Raw genomic sequence first — 16492 nt, forward strand, 5'->3', positions numbered from 1 at the left:
AAAAGCGAGAAAGATGAGAGGAAGGCAGCATCAGTGTTTGGTGTTCAATGTGTCACAACTTCTCTCGAGAGAAATCTGCTTGCATGTATTGAGGACAAAATGATACTATGACACAGGTATATTTAAATATTATTCCAGATCTTCAAAGAGAAAAATCTAAGTTACATTTGAGAACACAGATTTGCACTCCTCGTATCTTCCTTATCAGAAGAGTGATTTGTTTTCCTTCAAGGTGAGCAAAGCACTGAGAAAGCAGCATGTTGCTTTGGTGTCTTTTTCCCTCCACCCTCCAGAAAAATAAAGAACAAGATATTTATAGAAGAGCATAGGGAAGCACAGAAGCACCTGGAGTGCCTTCTCTAGGTACTGTGAAAGAAGATTTCCACTCCTCCCTCAACCCACACGCTTCTCTTCCTCATCTTCAGCATTCACTCAAAGCTGAAAGTTGAAGAACTACTTTATTACTTTATTTGCTTAACTAGATAGCATGCTGTAACATGCATTTTAATTACACCAGACTGCAAGCATTCTGAATTCCTACATTTTCTCCTCCATCATTTTTACAAGCTTTCAATCTTTTACATATAGCAAACTATAACGTAGTTACAGAAACATTTGCAGTACTCAAGGATGCATAATACGAATTAACCAACCAACCTGCATTGACACATTGGATTTAACATGCCACACTGAATTACTGATAACTTTTCTAACCTTAACAAGTCAATTTGGGGCAGAAACATCTGCAGTTCAGCTGGCGTATTCTTTAAACACCAGCTTCTTATTGTAGCATCACTAGTTTGAATGGAACCACATACATCAGACCTTGCACATTTTAGTGCCCAGCTACATACTTCATAAATATTTATTTCATTAACTCTTATTTACTCTTGGGAAGCATGGCTGCATTTTATGGGGGAAAAAAAAAACCCCACAGTTTTACTAGTATACCATATACTGATTTTTTCTGTTCTGAAGCTGCTTTAATTCCTTTTGAGAAAACCCATAAACACAATATTTGAGTGCTCTTCTAATACCAAGGAAGAAAACATGTACCAGTACAGACATGCTTATATCAAATGCCACAATCATCTTGTTAATGTTCTTCTTTTATTTATATTTTAAAATATACTGTTATGCAAGAAAGGCAATATCCATCCAACAATCCCCTTTAACTTAATAATACAAAACATTTAACAATAAAAGTTGAAGGCAATATTAAGCTAAGAACATCTCTAATTTTCAGGTATTTCATTGTCAGAAAACCAAGATGGTTATCTGCTGCATGCTTTCAGCCCTTTTTCCCCATGAAACTGCTATACAACACTTGTCACACCACATTATAGAATTGCGATTTTTACTATCAAGTAAGGATTATTTTGCAAAGAAACTAAGGAATGTCAATGTGGTAAAGAGCACTGAACATAAATAGCTTCAGCATTTTGAATAAAACTTAAGAAAAACATTCAACTTTTAAAATGACTATATGGGACTATAACTTGCTGATTAATGAGTCCAACTATTGCACATTCTTGTAGTAATAGTGTTAGTAAGCAATGCAACAGTTGTATTTTACAGCTTATGAACAATAAGAAAAGGTATTGCTAACTCCTGCTAATTCTATGCTTCAATGTGCCTCCTATCTCTATGATTTGCCCTTGCCTACCTCATTAAGCCCCTGCTCGTCACTGAGAAGCTATGAAATATAAGTCATTTATAGATTAATTCCTAACAATTAATAACTGAAATAAGCATGGGGCTATCTTTAGTAAATTCACTGTTACAAGTTTAGGAGAACAGAAAAATAGAGATGAAAGACAACCCAGCTGCGTGAGGCAAGGCTTGCCACCTGACAAACTTGCAGAACTATTAAAATACTAGTCCAAGTTGTAAATCAGAGTAACACGAACTACAGCTTACCATATTTTTAAAATTTATTTCTGTTGCAACTAAGAACCACAATGATTTTACTTTGTCTTATAATGCATCTTACAGACGGAAAAACAAAGCATACTACCTTTTGTACTAACTCTTCACAAAAAGCACTTACGCTCCAAACTTCAGCATTGTGATTAAGTACTGTAGATGTAAGATGATGACAGATCATTTTATTTCCCTGCCAAGTGTTCTGTAGACGAGAAAATGAAAGACTTGTTCCTAAGATTACTTACCCATGAAGTTCAGATAGCTCTCTCCTCCAAGTGCATGAGTAATGAGACGAATCATTTTATGAAGCTGTATTCCACGATCAATAACTGCAGTAAGGGGTGAGAGCACACTCATGTTTGTATACATCTCTGCATCCATCAGTCGAAACGCCAATGTCTTATCACCAACAAGTGCCTGTAACAGTTTAAAGAGAAAGAAAACCCTTGGGTATACTGGAAGTGTTTCTAACAGGCACACTGTATCATAAGGGGAGGACTCGGAAGACTGGTGAGAAGTCGATTACTGCAACTTGGTATTGTGTGATGTGTAATTACATGGGTTGATAATTTGCTGCCAAAAAGAGCAAGTATGTGAACTGAGGCAGGTACATCTCTGAGCTGAGCCTCACCTGCATGCCAGACCCAACCAGCTGTTTCCCCTTTGCAACCCTTTGCATGGTTACTGGGGCTGCCTGCACTGACAGGAGTGTGAGAATGTGATCAATAAGCTAGTAACACCATAACCTCTGTTGTGATCCTACATGTCACCTGATGGGATCAAACTGCACAATTACTTCCGAGAACCTGTTCGTCTACAGATATCAAATGTGAAATGTTAGCGTCAACTCAAATCAGCCAGAAGTCACCAACCATTGTGGATTTTTTATAGAAAACACAGGAAATGAGGAAACAAACATTTTAAGGAACATTCCTGGGATTACTAACAACACTCCTGATTTAGAGATGCAGAGTGAATATGAAGCATTCATTAGCATGCAATAAAGAATGTGAGTGGTTTTCTTTAACTTCACACAAGAGAAAAAACAAACTAGTAACTCCATCTAAAATCAATGCCTGAATTGATAACTAGCTAGTGCTTACTATTACTTGAGAAAAGCCACACAAATGCTATGTAGAAAGGATTATTTCAAATATATTAGCATGCAGGCAGTTAAAAACATTTTGGAGTGTTTGTATTTAAATAGCTAACTTTTGTTTCATTAGCCCAATTCTCATTTTATTCTCAAGCATGAAAACTCACTAGATTCCAGAGAGACAGATGAGTTGTAAAGAGGTCTAGCTGAAAAGCACCATCATCTTTTAGTTTTCTGACTAACAATGTAACAGCATATATAGATGATTCCCACCAGTAAAAAAAAAAATAATCTTAAATAATAATATTCCTACGTGAGAACGGCAAGACTTAAGACTGCAAGGAACAACCCTTCTCTGGACTCAGGAATGTGCCATTTGTTAGCCCTTAATCTTTCCACTAGAAGAGAAGGTAAATGTCCCTATTCACGTTTTGTATGCCAGCCATGACTTCATAAACCACCATCCTTCCCCCTTCAAAGATCTCTTTGCAACCCTGAAGAGTCTTAGCCTACTTAGTTTTCTTCTTATGAAAACCAAGCCACACTTGCGATTATCCTCACCAACTCTCTCGCAGCATTTTTTCCAGTTATGCTGCATATCCTTCAAGATACAGGACCAAATCTGCCTCCAACATTCAAGATGCACACAGGCCATGAAAGACTACCTTAGCATATTGATATTTGCTTTGCTCTCCACTCCATTCATAATAATTCCAGTACTGTATCTGGGTTTTTTTTGACAGCTATTAGCATTGAGCTGCTATTTTCACACACTTCCCATAACCATGAGGCCTTGTATTCTGACTGGTATTAACTCCTAGCCAGGAAGCTAGAATTGTTTCAGCCCTTCATATGCATTACTTTAAGTATCTTCAGGCTGAATTTCACCTCACTCCCATTTTTTTTTCTCTGTCCTACTTTTCACATATCAATCTGGTGTACTTTGTTTAATTCAAAATAAATAGAATTTCTTCCCATGTACGAGATTCTAAACAAAAATACACAGTGATATGGAAAACAACTCAACTGATAACATCCAGCATGAAATAAAAGAACAGCAACAGTAACGTTGTATGTCATGCTTTAGGATGAAGAATGAGCTTTTGTAAAAGCAAATAATCACGGGACAAAATTCATTTCCAGTATTACCTGAAATCCTTTACCAGGATTGGGACTTTTCTCATACATCTTAAGTGAACACTGTGTAACAATCTCTGAGATAAGAATCTTAATAAGTAGATAAAATGAAGCCAATAAACTCAGAATTCTCTCTTTAAAATAAAGGCCTTTTGGAAATTTCTGTTGACTTTTATTATAGAAGGTATAGAAAATAGGATACAAATCTCTTATGTAGAGGAAAGAGCTGAAGGTAGGTTATTTAAACTTTTTATTAGAAAATGGATTTTTTTTTTTTTAGATCCTAATTTTCAAATTCTCAACCAATGTGATGTCTGATTCTCCAGAAACAACCATGAGTGTCACCCAAACTCATCTTTGTTTTTTCATTGTCGCACATATAGAACCGTTACAATTACTGTATGTTGAACCAAACTGTTAGAGAATATTTCATTTAGATCTGAAAAGATGTCTGCAATCCTTTCAGAGAGGGTTTTCTTGACGGGGAATACAACAGTCACAAACACAGATTCAGTGACATTTTTTGTGCTTATTATACAAACAGTGGTCCAGCTTACTTTATTTTCAGAAGTATGGATTATATGCCTTCCTATGTCCTATGACAGGCAGGCAAAACAAGAAGTTAGGACTTGTTTTTAACAACAAAACTAAAACCACCACCACCAAGTAGAATTCTTTTATTAAAAATAAGGATCATAACAAAACACACACAAAAGAAACCAGCGAAAACCAAGTACTCAAGATGTATTCTTAAATTGTTGCCAATCCTTCTCAACTCTAGCCTCATTTTCAAAACACAAAACCCACCAAACCTCTAAACCTCTATTTTACTTGCTATATATAAATAAACAAATAGATAAAATACCTGGTCGTGACTCTCTGCATATGCAATGTATTTTTCTTCATACCGTCTGTTTGTTAATGTATGCACAATATTGCCCATATTCCAGTCTTCATCTTTCAGCTCCTTAATTATCTGTAGAAATAAAGGAAAGGTCATCAAAAAGTGCCCTGGGTTCAGGACTGTTTTAACTAAAACTACATTATTTATTATCTTGGCACAGAAATTTCCAGGGGATTGTAAACTGTAATACTTTAACTTCTCCTATTCCCAAGTTTTAAAGTGACAAACTTTCTCTGATCATCTAAAGAGATTTTTTTTCTTTTGAATTCCACTATATAAATATATTAACTAGAACATTTTGTTTATCTTGTACTTCCATATATATGCATGGACAACATTTTTTAGGTGAATCTTCCAATATGGAAGGCAAGGAGCTGCAAAAAAGCTCTGGGAAGAAATATGTGGCACACACCTGCATACATATGATACTGGAAGAAGTTCTTGTATTTCAAGCAACCCTGGCATATGGCAGCTTCTTACTACAGATCAATCACTGGGCTCTGTGGTGGAGAATGAACCACTCCAAGACAGAGCTACACTACTGCCATGAAGTACACAACATGAGAAGGTGCTTAGCACAGGGACCTTGCATGTTCCCCTGGATCTGTGAATTCAGTCTGCTCCAAACCACAGTTTCAATGCCAAAGCTTTGTAATACACAACAAGCTTTACATTTTTTGCCATGCCAGCTCCTGAGTTTCAGCAACCGAATCACATCAATAGGCATTTTCTGCCTCATACAACACTATTTTCTCCCTCTTCTAAATCCAGTTCAATTTCAGTGTTAAGTCCTTTCTTTTTTCTATTTTTTGCATAGATCTCCACTGATCACTACAATTTAAATACAAACACAAAAATATATAGACATAAAAATCAAAGTGGCAAAATGTTAGTAACACCAAAATGGCTGATACAATGCTGTAAAATTTAACATTCTGAATGTAACTGGCCAGGTACTCCTAAACAGCCTTTTTTTTTTTTCCTAGATCCCAATGCAGCACCATAATATGCACAATATCTACCTTTAATCTGAACTAATAGAGCCACTGTTATGATGAACAGCTTACCTTACTTTTACAGATCCCTCAAAATTAGTTTATGGAACCCTGGAGATCCTTCAAATTTAAAACTCATTTTAGGAAGTTGCCTAGAAAACTTGCTATTAACACGTACATACTTAAAAGCTGGTGGGAAATGAAAGCCATCCGTCTAGGACAGTTTGATAACAGCTGATAGACTCTGTTTCTAAGATCTTCCATTCCCATAATTTCAGTTGCATTGTTGCCTTAAGAAATGTGATAATAAACTACACCTCTTTCTCTCCCTCAAGGTCTTCAGTTGTGGTTGCTTATTTACAGTTACCTTAGCTAGGAGCTTTCTGCCTGCACCACCTTAGGCTCTTGTACAACCAACACATTCCTAAATAACTGGGGTCTGCTGGGAAACAGCCTAAGACTACCATAGCTGAATTTACACTCAACATCCCATCAGCGTGCCCAGCACACACCTGCTGTCCCACATTAAGTACATGCTTAGGCCAGAAGACATTTATCTCTGGTGAAAAAACAGAACTTTGGGCAGGACAGGTACATTTCCTCTCCAAGTACTGAAAATTAGAATAAGCAGACCGTATCAGAGATTGCTAAATTAGATTATCCATCTTTTGCCCTTATAAAATCCTACAGTCTTTCTTTTTAGTAATACTAACTCACCCAATTGCATTTGGCCTGTCTAGAAAACTGTTCACTTTTGCCTGTCCTAAAGTGTAAGGATGTTGAAGGTGAAAAGCTATCACCACGAGGTGTTTCTTACTACTACAAAAACAGGAGCCTCATATTATGAGTCCTCATTCCAGGATATAAATTACACACTCCAAAGTTTAACAATGCTGTCCTGGCTGAAGAAGCTGGCAAGTTTGTCTCCTGAATGAAAAGAAGAATTATTTTTCAATCGGACCTCCAACTTCTAGTTAGAAAAGTGAAAGACACTAAAGTTAATTTGCTTTTTATTTTAGGCCACTCACTACATTTATTGAAGCATTAGTGCTCATATAAAATGTTTATCATTTTCAAATCATCATGATAGCCAGAGGGATTTGGATGCAATCTTCTACCTGACTGAAAAACATTCTCTAAAACATCAGTAAAAGCCTTTTGAGATCATTTATCCGTTTTCTTGTGATTCCCTGAATTAAGGGAAAGGTGGTTTAAATCCTTATCGTAATTGCTTGTAAGTATATTATTGTCCATCAAGAGCATTTACAGCTTTTTATTATCTTTTTTGTAACCCCACTGTACCAATTGGTGGTGTTTGGATAATTCACTTACGTTTGCTTTGGTTAAACATTCACCTCTATATTCAATACAATTACTATGCCCGGTTTCAGGAGGGTTTGCTGCATGTTTTGAAGGTGGGCTTATTTTTAAAGTATTTTATAGGCATATAGTTAGCTTATTATCTACCTGTTTGCATTCTATATAGACTCTACATTGTACAGCTCTTGAGAGATACAGGTTACTTCAAACAAAATTGAGTCTAGTGTATTGTACAAAGAAGTTATCAGCTAGAATGCAAAGAACAGCCACTGAACTTACTCATCTTCTAATGCCTACATGATATTTGACAGCTCTCATTTCAGCCAGTAATACCTGTGCTCAAGCCTGTCAGAATTTATTTTAATAGGACATTAACAGAAGAGAGTAAAGTTTGGCAGTAGGATCCAGAAGTGGCGCACAGATAGAGTCTCACCTGTATCCACTTATCTGGAATAGCCATGGCTAGTCGATAATCAAAACCCCCTCCTCCCTCTGCAACAGGACGACAAAGAGCTGGCATTCCAGAAACATCCTTTAAAAAAAACAACCCCACACAACATAATTTGCACAGCATTGCAATTGGTAGTTCAGATTTTCCACCATACAATAATACTTCTATGCAAACACTCTGTAAACTATAAACAGCTTCACGGACCGACCTGTTTAAGGGAGGGGAAAAAAAGATTATAAACCCCGCAACAGTGAGTGATTACTATACACAGATTTGCTGTTTGAATGCAAATGTTAAAGGGAAAAGCATTATGGCTTTCCTCACCAAATACTCTACTACACAGTATTTTAATAAAGTAGGTATTTGAAGGAGAAGAGACCTCAGTAGATGCAGAATTTGAAATAATTAGTTCTCTTGAGCTCCACGTAATCAATAGCAAGCCGAATGTAGTCAACAAAAGACAAATTAAACCTTCATTTTGTTTATTGATATTCTGCATAAAGAATGACATAAAAATAAAAGGATGAATATACAGTTCAGTAAGAAAGAAAAATACAATCTCTACTGTCTTCCTAACTGCATAAACCCAAACTATTGATCCAGTTAGCCCTGGAGAATGACATGCTCTTACTGCATGATTTTCCAGTTTCACATTGATGGAGGCTGATCATTCTTAAATTTGAAAATAAAAGTTATTATATTAGTTATTTGACTATTGTTTTCATTTAATTATGGCATATAACACCCTTTTTCCGAAGTGGGCTTATCTGTAGAGAAAATGCAGATCTCCAATAATTACAAAATATATATCAGTGCTCAATTTTATTCACTTCTGCCAGGGAGAAGCCATGCTACCACAATGCTTATGGATGAATATAAACCTCTTGTGCCTACACTGGAGGATTTATGGAATTAAATTCTGACTAGAAATAGGGCTTAATTAGGAAGCTCATTCTGGTTTTCTGGATTCAATCCAGTTTTCAACCCAGCTGCTGTATTAGACCAGTGAAAAAATGTTTGTGCTTGAAGTTAAACATACATATGCATACATGCATATAGACACAGACACCTCATACTGACGTAAGTGAGGAGACTGACCACATCTGCATGAAGCTCATGAATGGCACCTTGGGGACAGGATCCAGAGGGACCCTGACTGGCTGCAGGAATAGATCAACAGCAAGCTCAGGAATTCCAGAGCAAGGGCAATATTCAAATCCTGCCCCTCAGACAAAGGCCTGCACCCATACAGGCTGGGGAACAGCTCTGTGGGGAAGGCCCTGGGGCTCTGAGCCGGCAGCAAGCTGAGCGACAGCCAGCAGCCTGCTCTGGCAGCAGTGATGGCCAGCAGCAGCACTGGCAGGATGAACAGCAAAGCCAGGAGATCAAAGGAGGCTATTATCCCCCTTTACTCAGCAGTCCTTAGATCATACAGAAAACTGCATCCACATTCCACATGCTGTGGATACCAAATAATGAAGCAAAAATTCTTTCCCAACTTTTAGATATTATAAGAGCAAGTTCAGTAGCACTCCTGAACCAATCAGAAAAGATAAACACAGACTAATGGTGTCCATCTTTCAGGACAAGATGATCTGAAACAAAAGGTTTTCTGTGATGCTATGATGTCTACCTGGACAAGGTCTGAGGCTGAGATTTAAGTAGCCCCCACCTACTTCAGTCATTATTTGAAAGTCAGACTTTTGGGAAGTAAAAATCAAAATTTAATACTATTTTTACCTAACTACAGATTTTACTTGAGCAACTAAAAAAATAATAAATAAATCAGCAGTAGTTTGTTAGGTCTATTTTCCACCAAATGTAAACAGTGAATGTCTAAACATTTGCTCAGACCTTAGTTTGAAATGCGATGCATATAAAAACAACCCAGAAAGCTCAGCAGTAGGGTTTTTTTGCCTCTTTGTTTTTCCAGTACTTCAGGCATGATGCAGTTTTAACAGTTTTAGTTCTTATTATACAAAACTTTAATCACAGCTTTATTTTGAAGGCCAAAATGAAAAATAAGCATATAGTCAGTAATACCTAAAAACTTAGAAATTAATAAGACAGTGAATATACAGAATATTAACAAGCTGTAAAAAAAAAAATCAGTTAATTAAGGAATATATTATAATTAGTTATGGCTAGACAAAAGCATTCTTCTCATGTGGCACTCATTCAGTCATCATTATAGGCAAGCAGACATCCTTCACTGCCTTTTATAATTTTCAATTATGTCAATAGTTTTCTCCTTCCAAAATTCTCTTTTAACCATGCAGCACATTAATCAATTCTGTATTTCATGCAGCGACTCCCCCAGGCAGAAAATGATGTATTGAAACAGCAGCAGTTTCCAACTCAAGCAAGAGAAACTGAAGTCATATTTTGCTAAAAATGAATTCTTGGCCCAGGTAATACGAGCAGACTGAACTCAGAATTCCATTGGTAGGAATGCTCATAATCTAAAACTACCTAGAAAATGGAACAAATTTCACTTCAAACAAGCCAACAGCTCAACAAAAACATCTCAAGTTTACTAGTGATTGCTCATCAGATGATGTTTTTGCTAGCTTGTCATTAAGCTTTTAGCAGTGATTGTCTATAATATAAAATTTTACCCTAAGTACAAAATTAAGTTAAGGAGTATTTTGGTTTCTGAAGATGAACAGGGAACTCAAGAACACAAAAATTTTTTTTTAGACATTCATACAGACCCTAATGACATCAGACAGATGCAACTTTCCCTTTTAAACAAAAAGGATTAGTTAAACATAGTAACAGAAAAATACTCAAGGTTTACATGGTTTTTCATTTAGATCAAGAAGGTATCAGTGAAAATGCACCTATTCTTAGAACTTCACTGCTCGTTGTTTCATACTATCAAAAATTCCATGCGCCAACAATAATATTTTTCAGTCACAAAAATTTAACTGATATCAATCAACTCGAGTAATTAGTCTATTTACTCCCTCAGAAACCTGGAGAAACTGAATAGTACATTTAAATTAGCATACACATTCAACATGTATAAATTTACTGCATTTCTTTCAGAGGGGAATTATCAATTATGCCAATATAATTCCAAATAGGCAAAACCACACTAAGGCTGCTAATCTTTAGTACCATGAATCACTACTGACAAATGGCAATCAGGCAAAAGCAACAGACAAATAAAAACAAATCTTATTACAAGTTCAAAGAGATAAAAGAAATCCCTACATTAATTAATGATTCATTAATGCAAAGAATATTCCCAAAGTGTATATTCCAGCTGCTTTTCCCCATAAGGCAAAGTCTGTCCACTAATTAAAATTTCTCAGCCTATGTCACTCCTTGAATAGTGACTTGATAATTAACAGGAAATTCACATCCCAAAGCAATCAATATTAATATGATTGAGGGTGGCAAATTCTGATCTTACCTCTGCTATGGTTATGCATTCTGGATGCAAGAATTTAATCATGTGGTTGGCCAGCATTAGGTAACACAAAGCATCTTCATCCACATGTAGGCCAAAATATTCATTGTAATCTCCACTGAATCCTGTGCCTAATAAAACAGGAAGTTTTAAAGGCTACAGTCACTTAAAAAAAAAATAGGTATTTTGCAATATGCAGTTTTATAAGCACCAGATTTGTTCATAATTCCAGATCTATCCATACAGCAGCACAACAAAGTATTAGCAAATCTGGAATTTTTGGTGCATTCAGTGAATTTCATAGCACAATTTCCACAGCAACTGAAGTGCAACGGGACTGCTGTGATTAGAGCTGATTAAATTACTTACCAATCCCATGATGGTGATACAACATAGATGTAACACCATCAAACCGGAATCCATCAAAGCGATAGTCTTCAATCCACATTCTCAAATTAGATAGAAGGAATCTCAAAACTTCCCAGCTGAAATAACATGAATTTATTTTATAAGCTTGAGAAACCCTGGGATCAACTAGAGTTCCTTATAGCATTACCGGGCTCCCCACTTGCACATATGGCAGTACTGGACTAATTGTACTGGACATTTTACCATTTTAATGAATTCCCCATTCTTCATTATCCTTTCCCTAAAAAGTTTACTTAAATCTTTATCTTTTACTGCACTAATTTCAATATTGCAGATAGGGGATTAGGAGAAATTGACAACTATCTATACAGACTAACACGTTAGTGTTTGAACACTTACGCTATATTCTGATACTCATACTTGCCACTCTACTTTTCCTTTGGTTCCCTAAAGATGGTTATACTGTTAGAAAAGACATAGAAATGATAAGAAAAATAAATAGGCAAGTTTTGTCCCCAAGATTTTATGGATTTACAGCTCTTTCTTGGCATAACAGAAGTTAAAAAGCTGTTGTCCCCCACTGCCTCCCGCTGTTATTTACAAATCACACATCCACAGTAATTTATCAAATCTCCTACTGTGTTGCAAATTTACACATTTAAGGAGGAAACCAACTTATGGAAGTTGAGGAGTTTGGAATAACAGGAATAGGATATAATGCACACACAAACGAAGCGCAGACATGAAATCAAAACTACAAAAGAGGTTCCAAAGTGAGTAAGCATATGAAGGCATTTATGAACAAAATTTGTATTTAAGAACAAAACACTTTCAGGAACAGTTTTCTAACTATCCATCAATTCCTCTCCAAGGATATTGGTCTCGGGAGCTTCAAAAGACACCCACATCTTGTTTCTACTGTTCATTCCTCTGCACCACTACCCTCAGAACAGGCTGCCTCAGGTGCATCTCCTGCAAGCTCTGACTCCAAAGAGCTCATCCATCTCAATCAGAGGTAGTGAAGCTTTTTTTGCCCATGTCATCTTCGACACTGGCCAATATTATTTCTCTCTAATCAACTTCCCAAGATAACACAACAACCCCACTTACTCCCAAGTTTTTGTTCAGAGAGGAATTCAAGTGATGCAGCTGCATGCAAGGTCTCGCCAACCACTCTCTGGTGGGGTAGACAGAAGGGGTACACCTAGCACAAAGCACATTGGTCAGCATCACTCACAATTTACCTATGCATGTAGTTGGCATAAGGCAGTGAAGGAGACCCTCTCTATGTTTCACCTTAACAGATGCTGGAGACAGCAGACTCATGAGTCAACTATGACACAAGGAATAAACTCATTTTGACAAAAAATAAAATAAAGTAAAAGTCTCTGCCTTACTTCCTTCCTCCAAATATACTTTCTTACGAGGAATGCTTTATCACATGAAAAGATGGGATGCTTTGGACATACTATAAAGCTGATAAATCCTGATCTCACCAAATAGCCAATTCTTCTTTACTCCAACAGGATTATAGTATTTCTCCTTTTCTTTGCATGTATTGCACACAGACATCCATGTGTGCATATAAAGACAGAAATATTACCAAATCAAAACCTCCAAATTTAGGAAATGCAATTCAGTTCAATGTGAATTGCCTCCATTCAATGCCTTTTCTGGGCATGCATTACTTGCCAAGATTTTTTTGTTCCATCCCCATGTTTCCCCACCTCGCCCCAAATCACCCAGTTTACAAGACAACACTATACTAGCAAGATCCCAGAAGCTTGTCTACAGAGCCTTTTATATATTTATGATTTCTCAGCTGAAATGATTTGCAATGAGAATCCTCTGATATTGAAAGGAACAGAAAGGTATCAGAGGTCCTATGAACCGGCAAGCTGGTCGCAAAAACATGACTTTGTGAAAACACTCACTGGATCTCTTTCTGACCCATCATCAAAGTTTCAGGAAACTATTTGCTGCAAGCTAAACACTGTGATCGAAGTCAAAACAGCAGCTGTACTGCAATAAAACTACAGTCTCACACAATTAAGACAATGCACATACAAAGTGTAGATTAATTGCTACAAGCCCCAGCCAGACTTAAAAGATATTTCTCCTCATTACAGGTTACTTGACATCCTAACCTTAAAGTTCTTAAGATGGTGAAGAGGATTTATGCACTTGTAAAACACACACAGAAGTCTCAAAATAGGTAACAAATGTTATTTTTTCCACCATTGTTGGCACTGAAGACTGATCTTTGGAAAAGATGGAGGACCAGCATGAAAATAAATTGTAATGAGTTTTACACAAAAAAGCGAGGATGGTGACGAACAAACAAGATGAATTTGTTGAACGAAAAGATTAGTTAGCAAATTGATGAGATCAAAAACCTGAGTAGGAGCAGCAGATGTTTTCCAACCATCTGATTGCACATGGGAGAGAAGATTGTAAATCAATCAATAAACAAACATATTAATTCTGATTCTAGTCTAAACTTGGTAAAATTCAGGTTTAGGATAATTTCTAGGAAGGATGTCAACTAGCAAATACACTGACTTTTACAGACAGAACTCCACAGTTCTGACACACAAGCCAGAAAAACTGTTGTTTTGAAACAGGCAAATCACACAAACCTTACAGAGGTTCATGATTTCATCCAACCCAATTTGTTTACAGAAGCAGCAGCATTAGAAATAGAAGCTGACAGAAGCAACAAACAACTTTGCAGCACGCCAGTAGAGACCAAAATCACAGCGTAATTGAAATACATCCACCCCAGGAGCAATAATTCAGAAACATTTCTAAAAGAAGTATATCCTCATAATTTTACAGACAGACATGGAAACAGGATAGCATTCATTAAGAATGTAATTTCTTTGGGGCAAAAGCCATATCTTAAATTATATCCTAACATTCTCTCACATTTTTGTATAACATAAAATTGAGAAAGTTCTTTCACTACATGAATGATCTAAGAGAGGAAAAATATATGCTGTATTATCATTAAGGAACAGAGAGACTTACACTGTAAGAATTTTAAGTAAATCAGAATTCACTCAGACGTTGTTCAAAACAAGAGGTCTTTGCACAGAAGTCTTGCTGTTATTTCTCCCCTTTGGGGCGAACTTCCCCCCTTGGGGCTTTCACATTAAGAAAAGACTTCTCGTTTGAAGAAGTAAAATGAGCATTTCTAGCTAGATGAGCTGGTTTCACAAAGTGATGAGAAATTTAACAACTTTTACTAGGTCAGCAGAAACCCTGTGAATTGCTTCTAACACTCATTATTTACTTTTTTTCCCTCCTATACTAATAAAAAAAGCAAAATAATAATTTACCGTAAGAATTCTAAAATCCAATCCATGATGAATACAAAATACTTAAATGTGAGCAAGTAATGCATTTAAATCAGTTGCTTTTGTCACTATGGGCTAAATAATAATATTGGCTGTACCTAAAGCAGTTTGAAGCTGCAATTCTTGAATCATATCAATGTTGATCATAAGGAACTGCATTTATTATTATGTATTATAGTAAATGAGTGGAACTGCTGACCTTGTCTATGATGATTTACGCGTTTTCAATTCTGAGTGTTTAACTTCACACATAGTAGCACTGAATTGCTAAGATGTAATATTTCACATCATCCCCAGACATTTCAACATCTGACTTAAATGCCACCAAAGGACTGTTGAACATAAAGAAACTCGTGCTCAATCTGATAACTTTAACTTCCAGTGAATCTGGTACAAGTTATTTTATGAACTTAACATCCATACCTAACACAGAGATGGTTTTGTTTGCTTCTTTCACTGCTGTTAACCACCATAGACCAGTTTGCCTATTATTTAGATGCACTCTGAACAGAGTGATACAAAATGGTAATCAGTCTTACCCCTGTTTGGAAAATAACAAAAAGAATAAACTCTCTGTATTGCAACCTCCTTTACTTACACAGAGAAGTAATTCCTCTCTTCTTCTAGGTAATATCATTGCCAAGGCCCAAAGCCACCTCTAGTAATAAGGGACTGAAAAGTCAAAGCAGTGCAGTAGGTTCCCACTTTTTAACCAAGGGACAATCCTGAATGAGATTGCTAGATTGCCCTCGATACCTACACTCCTAATTACACCAAATGCCATTCTATGGGAACATACACATCTCTATCAGTCAACAGAAAGTCAAGACAGTCGTTAAGAGACCAAAAGAGCTTTTGCTTAGTGATCCAAGCTGCATCATGCCTGCAAAATGAACTTTACAGGCAACAAACAAAAAAAGAGCTATCCTTCTGGGGCATATGATAATCTATGAGCAGAAGGGATCTGCAGCAACTTCTCTTGTATCAATCCCAAGAAAAGACAGAAGCAGTGAATCAACCTTTTGTCTCTGCATCGATGTAGAGTGCTACTTTTTCTGGACCGAGCATTTTGGAATGTGCACTGCATGAATGCATCTTATAGAGCCAGAAAAGAAACAATCTGTCCAATTTCTGCAGTATCAATGTTAATATTTGGACACAAAATACATTTAAAGGAAAAAGTTTATTCTGAAAACAAGTTATACTCATTAGTAGATATCAGTAAATGAGGAGGAGGCTAAAGCTTTCAGTTTAGCATGCACCGAATATTTAACATTATTGTAAAACAAACAGAAGATTACTGACAAATTCCTGAGGACAGAGTCCTCTCCAGCTTCCAGCTGCAGGAGAATTTAGCTGGTAAAAGTTTTCAGAATGGCTGCAACATTATTGCAGTGTTCTTGAATTTTTCTTCACAGCACCAAAGTATTTTTGGACATAATTAAAATAAATTAATATGATTTAAATTGATTTTTTTTTACACCCCCACTATAAACAACTGACCCAAAAGACAACCC

General features: G+C 36.4%; 1 protein-coding gene across 1 annotated transcript in view; it reads right to left on the bottom strand.

Annotated features, from left to right (window-relative positions):
• GBE1 (1,4-alpha-glucan branching enzyme 1) overlaps positions 1–16492 on the bottom strand; it is a 149394-nt gene that overhangs the window by 52953 nt on the left and 79949 nt on the right. Inside the window, exons 8-12 of the mRNA XM_057413298.1 lie at positions 11617–11732; positions 11251–11378; positions 7812–7910; positions 5025–5135; positions 2172–2343 (exon numbers count right to left, since the gene is read on the bottom strand). Of these exons, the coding sequence (XP_057269281.1) occupies positions 2172–2343; positions 5025–5135; positions 7812–7910; positions 11251–11378; positions 11617–11732 (626 nt within the window). The remainder of the gene's footprint in view (positions 1–2171; positions 2344–5024; positions 5136–7811; positions 7911–11250; positions 11379–11616; positions 11733–16492) is intronic.

The sequence above is a fragment of the Pezoporus wallicus genome, unplaced genomic scaffold (assembly GCF_028554395.1).
Source record: "Pezoporus wallicus isolate ANWC-B61680 ecotype Strahan unplaced genomic scaffold, APGP_CSIRO_Pwel_v1 contig_7725, whole genome shotgun sequence".
Lineage (NCBI taxonomy): Eukaryota > Metazoa > Chordata > Aves > Psittaciformes > Psittacidae > Pezoporus > Pezoporus wallicus.